Here is a 22,044-nt window from a genome sequence, read left to right as displayed (position 1 = left end):
ATTAGCGATTTCACATTCTCCCCCCAACCTTTTGATTCTCCTCAATCACTGAGTCCAAAAGGTTCGATTTTGAATCCTTCCTATACAGAAACACAAAAACGCTGATCATTTTCGATTGTTGATTCAAAAAAGGTTTGATTTCTTCTCATCCAAATCTCATCGATTTCATCTAAATTTTATAATTTTATATGTTTTGTTCATGGTTTAAAGATCAAACGTCGACTAAGCTTGGAATGAATTTATATGTTCTGTTCATCATTTAAAAAAATAGTAATTCTTCTACCCCACACCTAGCACTCTAATATCATGGGTCAAACTTCAGCTGGTGACACTTAATTGTTTTGATTTTTTTTTTTGAAATTTGTTGATTGTTGTGGGTTCGGTGAGATTGAAATGATTCGGCCGTCATCTTCAAAAACTGTGCTATATTCTCATAAAACTAACGAGAATGTAATTGTGACGGTTCAATTTTTGTCTTTGAAGTAAGTGATTTGTGCTTTGTTATGGTAGTTTATGTTTATTTGATTGAGGTGTCGTGTATTATGTGTTTGACAGTCCAAGGGAAATTCACATGGCTAGGAGATTGCTTAGTATGCAGATGGAGATATTGTAGTGTGTAATGAGTATAATCCGTCTATTGGTTATGCTACGGTAAAAATATGCCAAACTCATTTTGTTAATTGGTTTTTTGTTGTTTAAATTTGTTCATTTGGTATTTACATGGAAGCATTGAGTGCTTTTGTTTTGAGATTTAATGTTTTGGTTTGATCGATGCAGGGTCTCAGTAGTATGAAGTAAATGTAAAGGTCTTTGATAGTTGCTTATATGGAGAAATTGTGTATCCAGATTAGAAATCTTCATGACTATTGAATTAGGTAGGAAATATCAAAACTCTAATTTCTCGAGCAAATTAAAATTATTTCATGCTTACTTTTGATATTGTGGATTGACAAAAATTAAAGTGATTGATGTAACTTGAATATTTTGATGATTTGCTGCTGTACTTTGAGAGTCAAAGGAAATTAAAAGCATGACAAATACAATTTTTTGATTTAACATAACGGTTTAAATTTTGATTTTGATTTGATTTGCAAGGAGTTAAGTTAAACTGTGTTAATTGAAATTGTTGGTCAGATTTCTTGAACGGTGAAGTGGAGGAATCGAAGACAGTGGCAGAGGGTGATTATTCAATCGATAAAAGCAATTAGTGATTTTTAAAAATTCACCGGAAGGTGATTGTCATGACCACTTATGATCTAGATAGGTATTTTTCATAATATTCATTGGTTGGATTGGATGTATTAGTCTCTCTATCTCATCTAATTATGTTTCTGATTTTTTTTTCTCCCTATTTTTTCTTCACTTTTGCAGGTTTTCCTTTTTGGTAGGATTGTGTTTATTGAGGAATGCATAGCTTGACTGTAATAATGATGTAGAACAAGAGGATCCATCAACTATTGGTATTTGAGAAAGCTTTAAATTTGACGGAAGCAAGAAGACTAGATGGATAAGTAACTCTCTCAATAGTTAGGTGCAAGATTTAATGAATCAATTTTGGTTAACACAAACTCAAAACAACCATTGATACAACCTCTTTGTTATTAAAATCTAGAGATCTTTAGGCCGTTTTACCAATTTTTATGTCCCTCTCTTTCATTTCATCAAGCACCCAATTTCAAGCCTCTATCCCCAATTTCTTTCAACCGCCAAATCAATTGCCACCTCTCGAGCTTAAAAATTGAGTTATAGGTATGGATATAGTGTTTTTTTTCCTGTTTCTCTTGCAGAATTTTAATTTTATTTTGATATGTATGCTAACATGGTAACTTTGTAAAGGTTGTGTAATTTTTTTGACATTTTATAACAAGGTAACTTTGGCTAGGTTTAAGAGAATGATATAAATGAGGTTATGACTATATTACTATTGGAAGGAAGAATGAAGTCAGTATGGAATAAATTATTTAGAACTTCATTTATCAAACCAGATGATAACAAAAGCACTCTGGAAATTATGTTGTTCAGCTTTAATTACTTTCCCTTTAAAATGTTTGAAGGAATGCCTCATTGGATTTCATTTTCACCACTCATACTTTCTTTTGGGTTACAAATGTGTGTTTCAGTTAAGCCTTGAAAGTCTCTGTTTTTTGCCTTGACATTATTTTGCTAAGAACTTCTTTAACTTAATAACCCTTTTTTTCCTCCTTTGCAGGATTGTTGTCATTCTTGGTTGCCATTAGATTAGTCACTAGGATTATGCATATTAGCTGTGGGTTTATTATGCTTCTAAAGCATGTGGTTCTCTATTAAATCTTGAACTTCTTTTATGTCAGGTAATAATTTGTCTTACTCATTGGTTCTATCAAATTGGATTCAAAATTTGAGCTTTCCTTTGGCAAGAAATGGAGCTAACTATACATATGTCTATAGAATTTATAACTTTTGAATAATTGCTTTTGACTTTTCAAAATGAATGATTGTTTAGTCTGTTATCTTTATATTTTTATTAATGTCTTGATTAAGGCTCATACTTATGGCCGCGAACTTGATACATTGTTGACATATTTGTTTCTTATTTGCATATTCTGTATGAATGATGCCTATGAAAAATTGCAAAATCAATTATTTGAACATTTAGGGCAATGTGTGACTATGTCAGATGACTTCATATGGAACTACAATTTAGTAACTCAACGTATCAATGATTGGAATAAGTTCTTTGTGTCCATTAAATAAATTTGTTCAAATTCTAGGATAGAGCAAGATGTGTTCAAACTGATGCCTAATTAATTAACAGACATATATTTTCATCTTAATTATGGACAATTAAGTTGTGATAGTTGGCCTTTCTGTGGTGGTGCAGGTCACTATATTGGTGTATATGTATCTTCTATATCTGTTTCTTATTTGCTAATAAACGTTTTTTTAATTAAAGTATTTGATATCAAATTGTGCATCACCATCATACTCAGGTGGAACATCATATTTTCTAGAGATGATAACATATTGCATTGATTTTATTTTTTTTATATTGCATTGATTAAAGTCATACTCTTTGTAGCAATTTTTTTTTAGAGAGGTGGCTGATTTTTTACTCTGTAGTATTTGATTGTCTTTAGATCTCTCTAATGTCGCGAATGTATATACACGGGTCTATTGTAGCTATTTGAGATAATCAATGGTGTATCTAATTAGATAGACCGGACTACTATCTGCTGAAAATTCTCAGTTTCTCAGATTTATTTTAGATATTTCTTGATAGTTTAATGAACAAATGAGTTGTAGCCAATGATTATTATCTTTAAATTTCTCAATGAACGACTAGATTTCATTATGATCTTGCAAAGCTATTTCCAACACTTATTTTTTTGTTGCAAGAATTACAAATTTATGTGATTTTTATTTTCTTATTAGTGCTATTTTGTGTGTAATTTACCACATTGTTTATGATTTGAATTTCTAACTATCTTTTTATATTGTAATAACTTATACGCTCGTACAATGTTTGTGGCCATAATAAGGTTCAATTTTGTATGAATACTCAAAAGTGCACATTAAGAGACTTCTACTCAAAAGTGCACATTAAGAGAGTTCTACTCTTTTTTTGGAATTCGAGAATTTTCCTGGTAGTATATCTGTACTTTTTTCATTTGAGAGGTCTGCTACTAATGCTATGTCATGTTTTGCTAACTTGCTGCTGTAGAGTTTTTGGGCCATTTTTTCCGCGGTGTTGTTCTAATGCCTATTCAACTCACATTTTCTGGTCTCGGAAGATAATTTCGAAGCCCGTTTTGGTATGAGGCAGCTAGAGTTTGTGTTCTGCTGCAGTTGTTCTAATCCATATGTTATGTAAAAGCTACATGTTGTAATCTTTTCATGTCCTAATCCATATTTTCTGTAAAAGTGATAGTTGTTATCAAGAATATAGATTAAAAATGCAACATCTCATGTTCTATTGTATTATGAATGTCGTTTTTAACTTGCCAATTTATGTATGATAAAAAGTCTCACTGTGGGATACTTTGAATTTGCTGAGTTTGAAAGGAAATAAGGTGGACTTAGTTTAACTTCTTCACCTACTATTTTTTGTTCAATGTAGACAGTTTCCTATAGTTGTGTGTTATACAATGACCATTAACAAAATTTAAGGGCAATCACTAAATCAGGTTGGTATATACCTTCCACATCGTGTTCTCAAATGGTCAACTTTATGTATCAATATCAGGGGTTACCTCATGAAACGGTCTGAAAAATTTGCTAATAGATGAACATGGTGTTTGCATTGATAGTACTTCGAATGTATTTCTGTCGCGTCATTTTTCGGAGGTCAAGGCTATTTGGTTAGCGTTTGACTCACTTTTTATTTCACGACTTTGAAAAAATTTATTTAAATTGGGGGGTCCGGGGGTTGGTTATATTTAAGGAAGGTATTAGCACCCTAAATATTCGTAGTACTCTACGAGAACCTTTTGGTTTTATTTAAAGTTTTGTGCTATAAACTTGCTTGCTTTTTTTTTTTAAAAAAAATGAAACTTTGAAATGATTAAAAAAAGGAAGACCTAATTATCTACATTTTATTGATTTGGAAGGACGAGTGTCCTCTGCCTACGTACCCGTGAGGGATCAAAACCTCGTAGTTCGGGGTTGAAAAAATGACGTTTGATTTGTTGTGTTTTTTATTGGTTTTGAAAAAAATGTTTTAAAATAAAAAGCCAAGTGGCAAATGAGAATTGGTTTGTATTTTTTATATTGAAAGAAAAATGGACTCAAGGTATGATTAAATTGATTGAAGTTTGATTAAGAAATAAAATAAAAAAGAACGATCACTTGATTGAAAATCAAGGTTTATTATGAAAATATTTTTGTGATTTTTGTTATTTGAATGTTTTTGTTGTTTTGGAATAATAAATGAAAATTAAACTAACGGAGCAATAAAAATAAAAGCGCGTGGATTTTTGTAGTGACGTTGGGTCACCACAAAATCCCTAATCTATTTTTTTTGTATTTTTTTTGATATATATAAAGCGGTAAAGAAATAAAAGACACACACACACACACACACACACTTTTCTCATTTTATATTTACATTGGACCTAAATACATTCTAATTGCTGGAAAATAAATGACAATAATTAAAATGCTAAATAGAAATAAAATAAATTGCTAAAAAGAATAAAATGCAAGAAAATAAAAGAAAGGGACAACCGAAGGGACAAAAATTACCGAAGGGACAAAATTCCGAAGGGACTTATTCCGAAGGGACAGAAAAAAGAGGGAGAAGAAAAGAATAGCTCGTCAACACAAGCTAAATGAGGGAGAAGAGAGAAAAGTTCTTTGACAACTCAAGAGAACTTTTTGGTGTGTGAAATTGTGAAGGATGAGAGCTCTATTTATAGGTTCTAAGGTTGATGAAAAATGGAAAATTGGTTTAATGCACTTTGATGGGGATTTGAATGAGATTGATGGTTTTGGAATGTGATTTGAATGATTTTTCAAATGGGAGAGTTGACATTAAAAATGGCATGATTGGTGGCACACTTGAGAAAGAAAAAAAATTGGACCTTGACACTATATTTTTTGACAATTTTTGGACTCATTAAAAAAAGTTAATAAAAACCTAAAGAAGTAATTAAACGAAAAAAATAAAAACAAAATGGTAAAATGGAAAATAAAAAAAATATAAAAATCAAGACTGAATAAAAATGAAAGATAAAAATAAAAACTAAAAGTTTAAAAAAAATGACTAATAAATTAAAAAAGTGAGAAGAGGTATTGATGATGAAACGCGTTCCTGATGAAAAATGGGAAGAAAGTTTTGACTCTGCGCTGATTATGGCATGGCTTGGAGGAAAAATATTTTGGACCCCTGGACACTTAATTTTGGACTCATTGACACTTTGGTTTTTTTTACTTGGACAATAAAATAAAAGTGACTAAAATAAAATATGAAAAATGACTAATTAAAAGCTAGAATGAAAATTGGAAATAAAAACTAAAATTATAAAATTAAATAAAAGATGGAAATTAAAGAGTAAATAACAAATAATAAAAAAATAAAGAAAACTAAAGTTATAAAAATATAAAGAGCGAAGAGGGCCCGACTCGGAACCAAACATGAGGTATTTTAAGATACCTTTCTGCTGAAATTTCCTTTGAAAAGTCAAAGACTATTCAGGGTCAGACAATGTATGAATGTAGGATGTTAGGTCAAAAATTGGGGTATGACAGATGCCCCTATTTAAGTTTTCTTCGTCCGGAGATTTGAAGATGAAATCTTTGAGTTGACGAGACGAAGAGACTTAAATACAAAGGTACACCAATTTTTGACCTAAGATGTAGTGAAATGCTCACGATGCAATTATGAATGCAGGACGGCAAAGATGATTTGACTGGGACGAGAAACAAACAACGGGATACCCAATTTGTTAAAGAAAGGGATCCGACTCCGCTGGGGAATTGCAGTTTCACTGGGGAAGAGATTGTCTACTACCGTATCGGTTTGGAACGATTGCTTAATGAAAACAAAACATTGTTAGCGACATCACTTGAACAGCTAAGCTGGGGATGATACTGGAGAAAATAAAATGTGATTTCAAACTGTTCGTTGGTTGGAACTGACCATGACGAAAGGTAAACTCAAGCGGTCCGTTGTTTAGGACTGGTAGCTTGAAACAAGACAAAAGGTAAACTCAAGTGGTCCGTTGTTTAGGACTAGCAGCTTGAAACAAGACAAAAGGTAAACTCAAGCGGTCCGTTGTTTAGGACTGACAGCCTGAAACAAGACAAAATGTAGACAAGCGGTCCGTTGTTTTGGACTAGCAGCTTGAAACAAGACAAAAAAGGTAAACTCAAGCGGTCCGTTGTTTAGGACTGGCAGCTTGAAACAAGACAAAAAGGTAAACTCAAGCGGTCCGTTGTTTTGGACTGGCGGCTTGAAACAAGACAAAATGTAGACACAAGCGGTCCGTTGTTTTGGACTAGCAGCTTGAAACAAGACAAAAAAAGGTAAACTCAAGCGGTCTGTTGTTTAGGACTGGCAGCTTGAAACAAGACAAAAAGGTAAACTCAAGCGGTCCGTTGTTTTGGACTGGCGGCTTGAAACAAGATTAAAAGGTAAACTCAAGCGGTCCGTTGTTTAGGACTAGCAGCTTGAAACAAGGTAAACGTTTGCGAGAATCCACCCGGCTTTTGATAAACATTTGCGAGAATCCACTCGGCTTTTGATAAACATTTGCGAGAATCCACTCGGCTTTTGATAAGGTTTGCGAGAATCCACTCGGCTTTTGCGAGAATCCACTCGGCTTGGTAAACATATGCGAGAATCCACTCGGCTTTTGCGAGAATCCACTCGGCTTGGTAAACATATGCGAGAATCCACTCGGCTTTTGCGAGAATCCACTCGACTTTTGCAAGGTTGTGCCGGAATCCACCAGGCTTTGTAAAAGATTGCCGGAATCCACCGGGCTTTGTAAGAGTTGGCCGGAATCCACCGGGCTTATAATGAGTGACATCTCTGGACCAGACACACTGGGGATGACACTTTTGATGATAAGAAGGTAAATGTCAGATGTTCAAGTGTAGAAACTTGCAGCTTGTCACAATGATAAGTAAAGACCGAACTGAAGAGACACGACCGAAACAAGATTTTGGTGACTAATGCAATCATGTGTGAATGATGTCGTGTGTATGTTGTGTATGCATGAGTGTATGAATGTGTGAAAGTATTAACGTATGAATGTATGATTGTATGAATGCATGAATGTATGATTGTATGGACTGGATTGTGAGACGTAACTTGACAAACCAAGACAAAACAGGTAAGGTGGGAGGCGGACTGACATCGTAGTACCAACACTCGGCAGACTTCCTTGGGGATGATAGTATTACAAACAAATTGAGCCGCTGACGGGGCAAAACCTAGCACAAGGTAGAAACTGATGCTCATGGGGATAAAGCTCATTGTTGACCAAGAGTCTAGAAGACGCCGCCATTTGTAAATCGACGCAGAGTGTTCTTCCACTGGTATGCTTCAACAGTCATTTTTTCATTTTTTTTTTGAAAATCCCTAACTTTTTCCTGGACCGCCCTTTCGGATTTTCAGTCCACCGGGAATATATTCCTTTTTTATGCCCCTAATTTTTGCCTGGACCGCCCTTTCGGGTTTTCAGTCCACCGGGATGCTCTCTATTGCCTAAGCCGCCTTTTCAGGTTTTCAACTTAGCGAGCTTTGATTTTTTTTTTTTGTATATATTTTTTCATGGACTGTGACAGCATCTTGTTCCAAGCAGAGGTCCTCTCCATAGTGCTTAGCTATGTTTCTCTTCCGGAGTGTAACCGTTCTCGAGGCGGACGCGGATGTACGCTTCAACTACTCACGAGTTCAAAGAGAGTGTGCTTGTTGTTCACACTTTTCAAAAGATGTAAAAAGTTTTTGTATTTTTTTGAAAATTTTTGCTTCAAGTATTGCTATCAAAAATAGAAGAAATTTTGCAAATAGAATAAACGGGAGTTCCAAATAAATGGCCACAGGCTCAAATTTGATGAATTGAGTGGTGACCGGATCTTTGAAAATTTTGGAAAATGGTAATTGTAATGGGGAGGTACATTGAACACAATAACCGTTATTCTCCCTAACAACTTTGAATGCCCCTGTTCCGAGTCTTTGATCTACAGATACTTCGAATCGAAGGTCTTTTGATAGCTGGATGCCCCGAGTGGATCGTGCTTGCCGGATTCGACCTTGAATTGCCTCTGTTCCGAGTCTTGGATTTGTAGATGCTTAAATTGGAGGTTCTTTGATAACAGTTATGCCCCAAGTGGATTGTGCCTGACTGGATGCAGTTACTTTGTCTCTTAATCCTTAACTTTTGCATAGATGGCCCTTTTCGGGTTTTCAATCTATCAGGATAATCATCTTTGTTCATGTCTCTAATTTTTGCCTGGACCGCCCTTTCGGGTTTTCAGTCCACCGAGACGCTCATTTTTGCCTAAGCCGCCTTTTCAGGTTTGCGACTTATCGAGCTTTTATTTTGACAAAGTATTTCTTGACTGCACCGGCATTCATAGGACATGTGAGTTTGTCACCATCCATGGTTGTAAAAGTCATTGCACATGAGCCTTCATATTAGGCATCCACTTGCCCCCTGGAGTCTGGTTGGAAAGTAGTACAAAGTTCCCTTCTTGAAATTCATGGTTACGAACCTTTTTGTTAGAAGCTTGTTTCAAACCTCTTTTGATATATTTGGACAAGGTTGTCAAGCATTTTAAGTTCAACCAAATCGGGATTCCAGCAGAACTCCTATTGACGGGACTTCGACCTCCATAGGAAACACGACCTCCATGTCGTATATTGGGGAAGGAGGGGGGTTGCCCCTGTTGAAATGTGTACTGGAGTATGATACTCATGAAGTGTAGACGATAGCATCTCGGGCCAATCTTTGTTAGCGACTGCCATCTTCTGGACAATCTTCTTGATTTTTGTTTGCAACTTCAACGGCTAAGATGCCCCAGTATGCGAGAGATTTCATCAGGAGCTTCAGATACAAGGAACTCAAAGTTGGAAGATAGTATAAGGTTAATGTGTTCAACGGGTTTATTAATGCATGATTTGATTATTGATTTTGACAAGTAAGTATAAGTTATGATTATGCAGATATTTGAAGATGATTATTTTTTTTGGGTTTTTTGTATTACCATTTTTCCAGAAAAAGCACAAAATAAAACAAAGTCGGGATCAAAACGACCTTTTTATTAATGATGGAAAATACATGAAGCAAAAATCCCTACACAAGTTCACTTTCATCTCAGGCGGGACGAAAGGATTTTTTTGAAAAGCAGCAAACAACAAACAGACACATTATTTGAACAGATGAGTAGTAGAAGGAACATCAAAAGCGACCCAATTGCGACTATCCACTCCATGTGTCACAATACTAGGTAATATAATTCGGCAGTGGATTAACTTGTACGTCCGAATTTAATCTTAAAGAAGCAAGATATTGGCTTCAATCAGCTTCTGGACTTCAATCTTCAAAGAGAAACAGTGCTCGATGTCATGGCCGGGTGCTCCTTGATGGAAGGCACAGGAGAGGTCAGGTTGATACAAACCGGCAACTCGTTAGGCGCCCGAGGAGGCGCTCTAGTTTGGACAAGGTTCTTCATGAGCAAAATGGGAAGCAGCTCCTCATATGTCATTGGGATTGGGTCAAACTGCATCCTTGGAGCCTGTTGTCGAGGCTTCTGTTGATGTTGGAGTTCGGGCCCTTGCTGGAACCACGACTGATCCTGTGAAGATACCAATGAAACCACCAGGGTACTCAGTCTCTCTAACTCGGCCTGAAGTGTTGTTACCTCTTCACGAATGCTCGTGGATTTCTTGTTCAAACTGATGTGTTCTCTCTCTTTGTTTGCACGAGTGTTGTAGGTGTGAGTTGGCTTTGGATGAGGACAGTCGGACCACTTTTGAAATGGGTTGACCTTTTTATAGGAAAAACAAACGTGTGAGACACGGACTTGAAACTATGAATGCATGATGATGGATTATGCTTATGCAAAAAATGGACACATTTTTTTTTTATTGAAGGACTTTGTCAAAGTAATTGTAAACATTATAAGGAACATTGTTTCAATTGATAATTTGAAGTGTTACAAACAGTTTCCTTAAGAGTAAAAGCAAAGTCAAGGAAAGAGACCCCAACAAAAGCTAAGGTCTGGATAAGACTTTTGAAAATGTATTTCTTGGTGTTCCTTTTACAAGGTTTATACCTCTAATGTTTATAAAAACTTATCGAAGTCCTTCGGTATTTAATGAGAAAAAGTTTATGAATGTATGCATGTATGCATGATTATGCAACAAGAACGGTGAAAACATGGCGAGGTTTAAGTCCATAATGTTGGAGTCAAGGGTAATAACGTCTTTTGGTAAGGACTATGGTTTTCATTTGCATATGTAACAAGGGTTCTACCAAGTTCCCAAAGTCTACAACCACTTCCAAATATTTGTTAGGTGACGAGAGTACTCTCGTTCCAACAATATTCGTAGGTTAGTCTCGTTCGAGTGTAGTATCGCGTATCAACCAATACGAGAGTACTCTCGATTAGCCACCGCACTACGTCCTAAAAGGCCAAGATGGGTTAAAGGTGACTAAAGGTTCTCAACTTTGACGGTCACTTGAAAGTAACATGCCATACGCGAGTACTCACGTCGACAAAAGTATACCTCCAAGATCCCTCCATTGAGTGGGTTATCACATGTACCAATACCGAAGAGTACTCTTGGCATGGAAACTATGATTATACCCGGTCCTATCTTAATTTCCCTCAAGTCCGGGTGTAGGACTTATCTCACCACTCACGTTTAAGAAAGGAGAAAGAAGAAGGAAGAACAAATATACACGTAATTTCCATCTTTTATTTTTTTGATTTTTTTTTTGGATTTTTAAGCAAGTTTAAAGCACAAAATTTTAAACAAAGCCAAGTTAGGCTTAACCCTCTTAAGGTATCCCCAGTGAAGTCGCCATTTCTGTCGCGTCATTTTTCGGAGGTCAAGGCTATTTGGTTAGCGTTTGACTCACTTTTTATTTCACGACTTTGAAAAAATTTATTTAAATTGGGGGGTCCGGGGGTTGGTTATATTTAAGGAAGGTATTAGCACCCTAAATATTCGTAGTACTCTACGAGAACCTTTTGGTTTTATTTAAAGTTTTGTGCTATAAACTTGCTTGCTTTTTTTTTTTTAAAAAAATGAAACTTTGAAATGATTAAAAAAAGGAAGACCTAATTATCTACATTTTATTGATTTGGAAGGACGAGTGTCCTCTGCCTACGTACCCGTGAGGGATCAAAACCTCGTAGTTCGGGGTTGAAAAAATGACGTTTGATTTGTTGTGTTTTTTATTGGTTTTGAAAAAAATGTTTTAAAATAAAAAGCCAAGTGGCAAATGAGAATTGGTTTGTATTTTTTATATTGAAAGAAAAATGGACTCAAGGTATGATTAAATTGATTGAAGTTTGATTAAGAAATAAAATAAAAAAGAACGATCACTTGATTGAAAATCAAGGTTTATTATGAAAATATTTTTGTGATTTTTGTTATTTGAATGTTTTTGTTGTTTTGGAATAATAAATGAAAATTAAACTAACGGAGCAATAAAAATAAAAGCGCGTGGATTTTTGTAGTGACGTTGGGTCACCACAAAATCCCTAATCTATTTTTTTTGTATTTTTTTTGATATATATAAAGCGGTAAAGAAATAAAAGACACACACACACACACACACACACTTTTCTCATTTTATATTTACATTGGACCTAAATACATTCTAATTGCTGGAAAATAAATGACAATAATTAAAATGCTAAATAGAAATAAAATAAATTGCTAAAAAGAATAAAATGCAAGAAAATAAAAGAAAGGGACAACCGAAGGGACAAAAATTACCGAAGGGACAAAATTCCGAAGGGACTTATTCCGAAGGGACAGAAAAAAGAGGGAGAAGAAAAGAATAGCTCGTCAACACAAGCTAAATGAGGGAGAAGAGAGAAAAGTTCTTTGACAACTCAAGAGAACTTTTTGGTGTGTGAAATTGTGAAGGATGAGAGCTCTATTTATAGGTTCTAAGGTTGATGAAAAATGGAAAATTGGTTTAATGCACTTTGATGGGGATTTGAATGAGATTGATGGTTTTGGAATGTGATTTGAATGATTTTTCAAATGGGAGAGTTGACATTAAAAATGGCATGATTGGTGGCACACTTGAGAAAGAAAAAAAATTGGACCTTGACACTATATTTTTTGACAATTTTTGGACTCATTAAAAAAAGTTAATAAAAACCTAAAGAAGTAATTAAACGAAAAAAATAAAAACAAAATGGTAAAATGGAAAATAAAAAAAATATAAAAATCAAGACTGAATAAAAATGAAAGATAAAAATAAAAACTAAAAGTTTAAAAAAAATGACTAATAAATTAAAAAAGTGAGAAGAGGTATTGATGATGAAACGCGTTCCTGATGAAAAATGGGAAGAAAGTTTTGACTCTGCGCTGATTATGGCATGGCTTGGAGGAAAAATATTTTGGACCCCTGGACACTTAATTTTGGACTCATTGACACTTTGGTTTTTTTTACTTGGACAATAAAATAAAAGTGACTAAAATAAAATATGAAAAATGACTAATTAAAAGCTAGAATGAAAATTGGAAATAAAAACTAAAATTATAAAATTAAATAAAAGATGGAAATTAAAGAGTAAATAACAAATAATAAAAAAATAAAGAAAACTAAAGTTATAAAAATATAAAGAGCGAAGAGGGCCCGACTCGGAACCAAACATGAGGTATTTTAAGATACCTTTCTGCTGAAATTTCCTTTGAAAAGTCAAAGACTATTCAGGGTCAGACAATGTATGAATGTAGGATGTTAGGTCAAAAATTGGGGTATGACATAGTGTTTAAAGAAATTTTCCAAAATGTGTAGACATGAAAACCTCAATTACTATTGAATTTAAAGTTATGACATTTGAACATTAAGTTGAAAATATACGATGTATTTTTGCTTTTCTTTACTATATTTACATTGTATATGACCCGTGCGGCAGCACGGGTGAAAAGTCTAGTTAGTATAAAATGAGTTTTATTCACTAAGTGTCTTCCATTAGTTTTTTTTTTTTTAAATGTACTCATCGTGCGTAGCTGAAATTAATTTTCACAAGGTAACTGAGATTAATCCCTCCAAACAAATATTTTTTCATACATATTAATCAAGGATTTTTGTTTTAAAACTATTTATACGTACCAAGTATACTAATTAAAAAAAATTGACAAAAGTACACTAATAAATTTGTTACTTCTGCAGAAATTATTTCTCTCTTTTCTATAATATCATTAATAATTTATGGGCGAAGCGTCATGTTAGTCCATGAGAAAAACTATAAAACTCAATTTAATCTTTGAGAAAAATAAATTCTCCTTCAAAAATCCCTAAAAAAAATAAATCAAGATAATATATACTTTAACAACCAACGTAAGGTCGATTATAGGGTGAGGGTCCAATTAAGTCCCTCACCAGTGGATCACGTAAAAATTACCGTTAGATTTAATCAATGGTTTAGATCTGTTGAAAATAAAGATGAGAACATCGATACATTTACACACTATAGTGTCTTCTCTTCCTCGTCATTTTTTTTTGTTTGAGTGTCCCAATTTTTTTTTTTTTAAGAAGTATATCTCTTCTCCCATCCCCTTCATCGTACTGAAATAATTTTGCAGAATGTACTTCTAGCAAATGAAAAACTTGTCACAAAATCAGGGTGAATATACTTCTAAAATATAACATCAATTAAGAGAACACCATCATACCGTTAGATTGTACCAAAATTTTGCAGAATATACCTCTCAATTGATGTTAATTAGGGTGAGTAATTAAATAATATTGACCAACCATGGTATTGTTAGATTGTTCTATTAATAATTAAATAATAATGAAGGAAATGGAACCCATCTTTGTTCTCTGCAATTGCTTTTTTGTTTTAGACCAGATGTTTAAATTGAATCAATTGCTTTCTATACCAGTCAAACACAAACAAAAACAAAAGGGCCAAATGAAATGGATTTCATGCCTCTTCTCAAATCAACTGATAGCAAACATCTTCAGAAACATCTACACATTTTTGGTGGGGTGGAAAAGATGGAAGAGATAGAGGTGGAATTCTGTGTGCAAATGTATTCATGTTCTCATTTTAATTATCAATAAATCTAAACCGTTGGTTAAATCCAACAGTAGTTTTTAGATGGTCCACCGGTGAGGGACTTAATTGAACCCTCACCCTAGAATTCACCCCAACGTAAAATTGGTTTTTTATGATGGTACTCTCTTATAGTGAATATTAGGTCTCCTCAAAAACAAATGGATAAATAGTCATTTCGTTATTAAATGTGTAACGAATAGGCATAATAACTTTTGATGTATCAAAAATTTATAATGGTCTTTTAATACTGATAATAACTATTAATTGACATATGACATTTGTTTTATACACGTGTAAAATAATTATACATTCATACATTTGTTTTATACACGTGTAAAATAATTATACATTGATACATTATAATATTTAAATTCATAAACTAAACCCTTAAAAAAAAGGGTTAAATATGTTTTTGGTCCCTATAAATATACCAACTTTTCGTTTTAGTCTCTCTAAAAAATTTCTTCAACTTTTATTCCCTATAAAATTTTCAATCACTACTTTTGGTCCCTATTTTTAAGTTAATTTTTGTATTAAATTATGCAGAAATGTGTAAAATATTGTAAAAATCTTTCCTAAAAAAAATTAGAATTTTTTAACAAAATATAAATTTAATAAGAATTTTTAACCATCAAAAATATAAAAATTCATATTAAATTCATGTTTTGTTAAAAAATTCTAAATTTTTTTGTGAGAGATTCTTATAATATTTTGAATTTTTCTGCAAAATTTTATACAAAAATATGAATTCTATATATGAGGGATCAAAAGTGAAGATGGAAAATTTATAGGGACTAAGAGTTGAAGGAAAATTTTAGGGGATTAAAACGAAAAGTTGTTATATTTACAGGGACCAAAAATACATTTAACCTTAAAAAAAACTAGAAATAAATGACAATCTGACATGTATTGCTTTCCAAGTGTAATCGCAACGTCTCCTTCAAAAACGCTCAAAAAAAGACGTCTCGTTCAAAAAAAAAAAGATTGTAATCGCAACGTCCTAGATCCACGTGAGTCACGTGTTGAAAGTTCATACGTGAATAATGAATCTAGATACATTATTTTTTTAATTTAAAAAATCTAACTAATGTCTTCTAGCACTTGAGACTTAAATGATACTCCTTCTATCCATTGTAGGATGAGTCCTATTCAAACACATTAAGAAATAATGTATAAACAAAAAAGAGAAAAAAATTGTTTTTGGTGTCTTGAGTCATCAAGTATTAGTGAATTCTTAATTATCATACATTCAAAGTAGAATATATAGAATTGGGAGTGATGAAAGTAATATTAATTAAAGTTTAAAAAAAATGAAAATTATAATTGGTTATCGTGAGTTTAGCTCAGTTGGTATGTACAATACAAATATATGCAAGGTCCGGTTCAAACCTCGACCACCACAACAACAAAAAAATGAAAGTTATAATTAAAAAAAATAAATAAATTAATACTGTATTGAAAACTTAAAAAATTAAGTTTTTATTTTTTGTTGCCGTTGAATTTAGCTATGTTGGTAGGGTTATTGTGATATATGAAAGTTGAGATTCAATCATTGGACTCCCCGTTTATTTTTATTTTTCTAATTAAATGAATTTAGTTACGTTGCTGAGGATATTGTTGTATACAAGTGTTGGAGTTCAATCATCCGATTCGCCATTTATTTTTCTAATTAAATAACTTTTTTCAACTTAAAAACCTAATTTTGTTTTATAAATCAAATTTGTTTGGTTCCACTTCTAAAGAGTCAAAATTGATTATGGATTCGTAAAATTGATTATGATATATTTCCTTGTTTTCTAGTAGAATTTATTTTACTTTTAGAATTAATTTTACTTGAAGTTAGGAGGTGTATATATATATATATATATATTTCAACTCATTATTACAATGTGTCCATCCAAACGCAAATAATTTTACCATCAACTTGTTTTTGGTTAGAATCGATTCAATTCACTCAAAATAAATTTTTGTAACCACAAAACCAAACATACACTTCATCTTGTTGAGACATGAAATAGATTCTTAATTAAAAAAAATTATATATAGACTACATCAAAGAATGATTGTGCAGGGAAAATTTTAAAATGTTTATAGCTGTAATCTTCAAGTGGAAGTAAGCTCCTTTCAAAGGAAAAAAAAAATAGAAGATTAAGCAAACTGGAGAAAAAGTTTGAGGCCTGTTGTGGAAATTGATTGCACATTTGCACTCAGCTGAAACTTTTTTGCTTGTCTTTAAATCAAGTTTACCCTCCAAATTCTTACACACTAATTTGATTCAATGCAAATCATGCCCAGCAACTCCCAGAAACCCTTAAACCCTACACACTAATTTGATTCCATGCACATTTTGCCCAGGAACTCCCAAAAACCCTTTACCAACCATGCATACAACTACACTTTCCTTCCACGCTTCCTCTCAAATAAAAACTAAGTAACAGAGAACAATATATCATATCAAACAAAGAATTATGGTGAATTCCAAACAATTTGATTAAGAGAAAAGAAATAGGTGTCATTCCATTCAAAAGTATAGTCATACATTGTAATATATACAATGGATTACACCAAAATTGCAACAAAATCATCAAAGAATGATGATGCAAGGAAAAATCTAAAATGTATACAGCTATAATCTTCAAGTAGAAGATTACACAAACTGGAAAAAACACCAAGTTCTCTGCTTTCCCACTTGAAGCCCTATAAATCATCAGAAGATGATTAAGCTCAGCCCAAATCTCCTTTCCCATTTGCTCTAAGATATCTCCTTCAATTCTCTTTAATTTTTTCCTGCACTTGAAATCTTCTTCAATTCACCTCATGGACATCAAGGTCCTAACCCTTTTCTGATGTTCTGCTTTTTTGGCTGTAGGAGTTCTCTTGAGTTTCATCAACTCTTGCTTCACTTCACGCTCAATTATATCAATGGAATGCAATAACTTCTTCTGAGGAGTCAGAAGCTCTGATTCACCATCTTCAGCAGCAGGAAGTTTTGCAATGTCAATGATGATTTTTGGAACTTTACTTCCATAAGGTGTTTTCAGCTTGATGCAGGATTTTGGTGATTTCTTGTGGATACGTGAAGAAGATCCAGTAGCAGCAGAGAATGAAGCTGGATCAGAGAAAATGTTCAGCTGGTTAGCGTGAACTGGTGTTCCAGTTTGCTCAATTTCCTCAGTTCCCTGTCTCTCCCTCCTTCTCTCAATCGCCTAAACACAATATTAACAGAATCAAATTAGTCAGATTGAACTAAACATACAGAAAATTCATCATCACATAACAAATCAACAGAACATTAACAACGATAAAGTTCATATTCAATTCAAATTGAACTCAACAAACAGCCGTTATGCCAATTCAATTTAAATCAAATTCTAGTCAAATACACTTCAAAGAGAAGTTATGCTTAAAGTTAAACCGTTCTGAAGAAAAATTTCTCTCAATTCAATAAACAGTATTAACAAAGTAAAATCAAATCAAATTCAAATTAAACGTAAACTAAACACAGAAAATTAAGTATCACATAACAAATGAACAACAGAATATTGTGACAGAATTTAATATAATTAAACTAAAATCAAGTTCAAAATTCAAATTCAAAATATATAAAAAACAAAAGAACGTTCTAGATTAATTAAAGATTAACCGTTTTTTCCAATTCAAATCAAATTCTAGTCAAAGTATCTCAAAAGAACGTTTAAGATTAAAGCTAAACCGTTATAATGAAAATTTTCTCTCAATTTGCTAACCAGAATATTAGCAAAGTAAAAGCAAATCAAATTAAAGATAAACTCATCACAGACAATTAAGCATCACATAACAAATTATCAAAACAACCGAATAAAGATAAATAAACCGGTTTTCAATTAAGCATTAAGCATCAATAAACAAACACCGAAAAATGAAATCAAATTCAAATTCAAGTTCTACATCAAAGTAAACTAAGCATTCCAAATATTCAGCATCGCATATAAAATAAACTAAAAAGCAGGATATCATTATATTAATATTAAACTAAAATTTAAAAATATTCAAAGAACCTTCTAGATAAAATTGAAAACCGTTTTTTCTATTTTGATGAGAGAGAAAGAGAAAAGAATCAGAGATTTACTCGAACAATAGCAGTGATATCCTGCAACGGCGTCCTCGGGTACCAAGACGGAAGTACACTCCTCGATGCAGTAGCACGGCCTCTTCTTCCACGGCGAGCGGTGGTCGGAGGAGTATTTTCCGAACCTGGAGAACGACGCGCACGAGCAACTTCGCGACGTACGGGAGTTCTTTCAGTGAAGAACCGATCTGAACCGGCGGTGAATGGAGCGGGTGCAGGTGTAACGGAGAGCGGCTCAGATTCTTGAATCACGGCGGAGAAAGGTCGTCGGAATAGAGTATCCACGTCAAGAGGGATGACGCGGCGGTCTCGTGCTTCCGGCATAGTATGAACGGCGAAGAGAGAGAAAGAGGAGTGAGAAACTAGAGAATGAGGAAATTCTGAGAGGGTTTGAATAGAATGAAGTAGGTTCGTATTTGTAGTAGTGAGGTTCGTTAGTGTGGTTAGGGTTTTGATTTAGGTTCGGGATCGAAGGGTAGCATAGGATTGGGAGATGAAGAAGACCTATTTGGTTATTTTTTGAAAATTTAAAATGGCGCTTCTGTATCATTGAAGATTAAAATCATTTTTCTCCCAAAAAAAATGGGTTGATTTTAATTTAAAAATTCAAGTTTATTTAATTTTTCAGCTTTTCACACGTGTCGTGTTGTGATTCTTATCCGCGTGTAAAGTTAAACGACACATTTGAAATTCAAATTTTCTCCATGGGCGGGATTTTAGAATCGTTAGTTTAAATTCAAATATTATTTTTTTGTATTGTAAGATAAAATGTTTGGGCTTTCGAATTATTGGGCTTTCTTGTGTCATTCAAATTTTATTTTTGCTATTTGCTACTTGTATTTTTTGTTGATTACTTGTTACTTATGCATCACCATTCTCAAATAACAAACAACTTTTGACATGGTTTATTTTCTAATCAACTTTTGAGATGGTAATGCAAGCAAGTCTTTCTAAATAAGTATTTTTTATGATATAAAATTTAGAACAAGGAAGACATATTCTCATGTAAAGTTAGAGTCTAGAGAGAACCAATTTGTCACACAATGCTATAGAGAACTGCCAACTTAAAGTTTATTAAAAAAAAACTAAGAAATGAGATATATTAGAAAAATAAGTATATTTAGAATAGACTTTTTAAGAAGTGTTTTAAGACAATATTATCCCTTCCCTTCCTATTTTTTTTTTCATTTCTAAATATGCATTATATGTAAAACATATAGTATAAAATAAGGGTGTTGTTAACGAGTGCTCTCTTTAAGGATTTCAGATTAAAATCCTATTTATTGAAAAATTCTAATATTTCAATTTTCAATGCATTGAATATACAAGTTTTCATAAAAATTTATTATCTAAAGTCTTTAAAGAGTTTCCTTAGTGTACTTGCAAAAAAGTACGGTAAGGAATACTAGGATTCTAGGGTTTAGACTGATGATTAGATGCCTTGAGAATGCTCTCAAGAGTGGTATTTATAGCCTGCTATGGGCTTGGGCTTCGGTTGCTTGGTTTCCAAGCAACAGGGGTATTTGTGTATTTTGGGGCTTTTGGGCGCTTTCTAGAGGCTTCTAGAAGTTTAATGAGGCGGCGCCCTTTAGGGGGCGCGCCAGGGCTCAGGACTCTTTCTGGAGGGCGCCCCGGCCTTTCCAGAGGGCGCCCAGGCCTTTCTGGAGGGCTTAGAACCCTTTTTGGAGGGCTCCTATGCCCTTAGGAATATGATGACGGTCCACTTAGACACTCGTTATCATTCCTCAAAAGAAAAATTATAACAATTCACACATCATTTCATAGATTTTCCCTTATGTTACTAAAAGTCTACTGTTTGGTTTGCAGCTCGGGGTGCCGAGGATTGAACCTCCAACAACTAGTTCTTTTACATGACCAATGCGGAGGTGTGACGCTGGCACTAAAAGTCTATTGTTAACAGCAACAACAAAAATATTCTCGTTGATTTATTAAAAAATGTATGTCATTTGAGGTTTGTATACATGAATTAAAAAAATTACAAATAACTTTTCTTAATAAAGATAGTAATTAACTTCCGTAGTTGATTATGAGAATTTTTTGGTGCTATACCCTTATTTTTTTCGGGGATATGATTGTGAGAATATTATCAAATTGTTATAATTTTTTTTTTTTTGAGAGGGAGTAAAGATTTATTTCACCATGTAAAATAATTATATTAACAGAATTGTGGGTAAAATAAGAATAAGATGTAACCAAAAAAAAAATAAGAATTAGATAATTAATTGTAGGTCGAAAACTAATTGTAGTAGTCAATTTTGTCAAAAAATTGTAGTAGTCAATTTGATTTTTAATTCTAAAACAAGTAATTTACAATATGGATACAATATTTAATATCATTCATTGTTTACTTTTAGGATAGTAATTATAGGTTTATGCAAATCAAACTCTTTAAAGTTTGTCCATTGTTATGACCAACATTTTTTTTGACAGAATTTATGACCAACATTCTATCAAATATTTTTTGTTACTAATTGTTTTATCTTGGTTTTCGGGTGTCAAACATTGATTACGTTTGAACCTTTTAAACCGGTGATATCTTATTTTTTCTTGGGAAGGGAAAAAGTAAGCAAAACCCTTGAGAATCGAGGTCCGGGAGTTGTTTTCGCTATGGGAAGGTGTTAGGCACCCATAACGACTATAGTAACCTATAGGAACCGTCTTTAATTTCTACGCGCGCGCTTTATTTTTAAATGCTATTTTGAAATGCTTATTAAACCTAAGGATGTCCTAAGTGAAGAATTGGAGGGAGAAGAATGTTTTTGTATTTTTATTTTAGTTGAATTGAAGGAATTTTGATTCCTTGCCTACGTACCCGTTTAAGGGATCAAATCCACCGTAGTTCTCTCTCAAAAATGTTTTTGTTTTTGTTGGTTGATTTTAAGTTTGAAAATGGATTTTGAAGAATAGAAAGAGGCCTCAAGGGCATGAGATTAAGAAATAGTGAGGTTGAATTAGTGAATTGCAAAATATGGTCAAAGTTTGATTATTTTCATTGAAATTTGATTAAGAAAATGGAAAAGAAAATACAATGGGATATTGGATCCCAAGGTTTATTTGGAAAAGATTTGAGTGAAGTTGTTCACATTTGTTTGGAAAATTGGGTTTTTTCTAAGTAAGAGTCCTAGGCATTCATCTAAACATACAATCCTAAACATACATCTAAACATGCATAT

The 22,044-nt window shown here is 33.2% G+C and overlaps 1 protein-coding gene and 1 long non-coding RNA gene across 4 annotated transcripts; one reads left to right on the top strand and one right to left on the bottom strand.

The window, feature by feature from the left end:
* The first annotated feature begins 376 nt into the window (after positions 1-376).
* Positions 377-3,964, top strand: LOC146909879 (uncharacterized). Of its 3 annotated transcripts, none has more exons than XR_015019925.1 (7): positions 377-450; positions 556-651; positions 778-875; positions 1,135-1,264; positions 1,372-1,749; positions 2,210-2,330; positions 3,701-3,964. It is a non-coding gene; the product is annotated as an uncharacterized LOC146909879 (long non-coding RNA). The 3 variants fall into 3 exon arrangements; XR_015019926.1 differs by having other exon boundaries at positions 377-482; XR_015019924.1 differs by having other exon boundaries at positions 383-651.
* A 13,244-nt stretch (positions 3,965-17,208) lies between these two features.
* On the bottom strand, positions 17,209-19,237 carry LOC146909878 (protein POLYCHOME-like). Its single transcript, XM_085725042.1, has 2 exons — positions 18,851-19,237; positions 17,209-17,948 (listed from the first exon to the last, which is right to left on the bottom strand). The coding sequence occupies exons 1-2, from the start codon at positions 19,172-19,174 to the stop codon at positions 17,553-17,555; spliced, it is 720 nt and encodes a 239-aa protein (XP_085581168.1). The 5' UTR covers positions 19,175-19,237; the 3' UTR covers positions 17,209-17,552.
* Positions 19,238-22,044: the final 2,807 nt, after the last annotated feature.

The sequence above is a fragment of the Medicago sativa genome, chromosome 7 (genome assembly GCF_051527215.1).
Source record: "Medicago sativa cultivar Bolivia chromosome 7, Bolivia_mono, whole genome shotgun sequence".
Taxonomy (NCBI): Eukaryota; Viridiplantae; Streptophyta; class Magnoliopsida; order Fabales; family Fabaceae; genus Medicago; species Medicago sativa.
This window is presented reverse-complemented; position numbering and strand designations above follow the sequence as displayed.

Excerpts from the sequence above, each read along its gene's own strand:
- LOC146909878 (XM_085725042.1), bottom strand. The coding sequence starts at position 19,174 with ATGCCGGAAGCACGAGACCGCCGCGTCATCCCTCTTGACGTGGATACT. Across the intron at positions 17,949-18,850 it reads ATATCACTGCTATTGTTCGA|GCGATTGAGAGAAGGAGGGA; the intron begins GTAAATCTCTGA and ends TATTGTGTTTAG.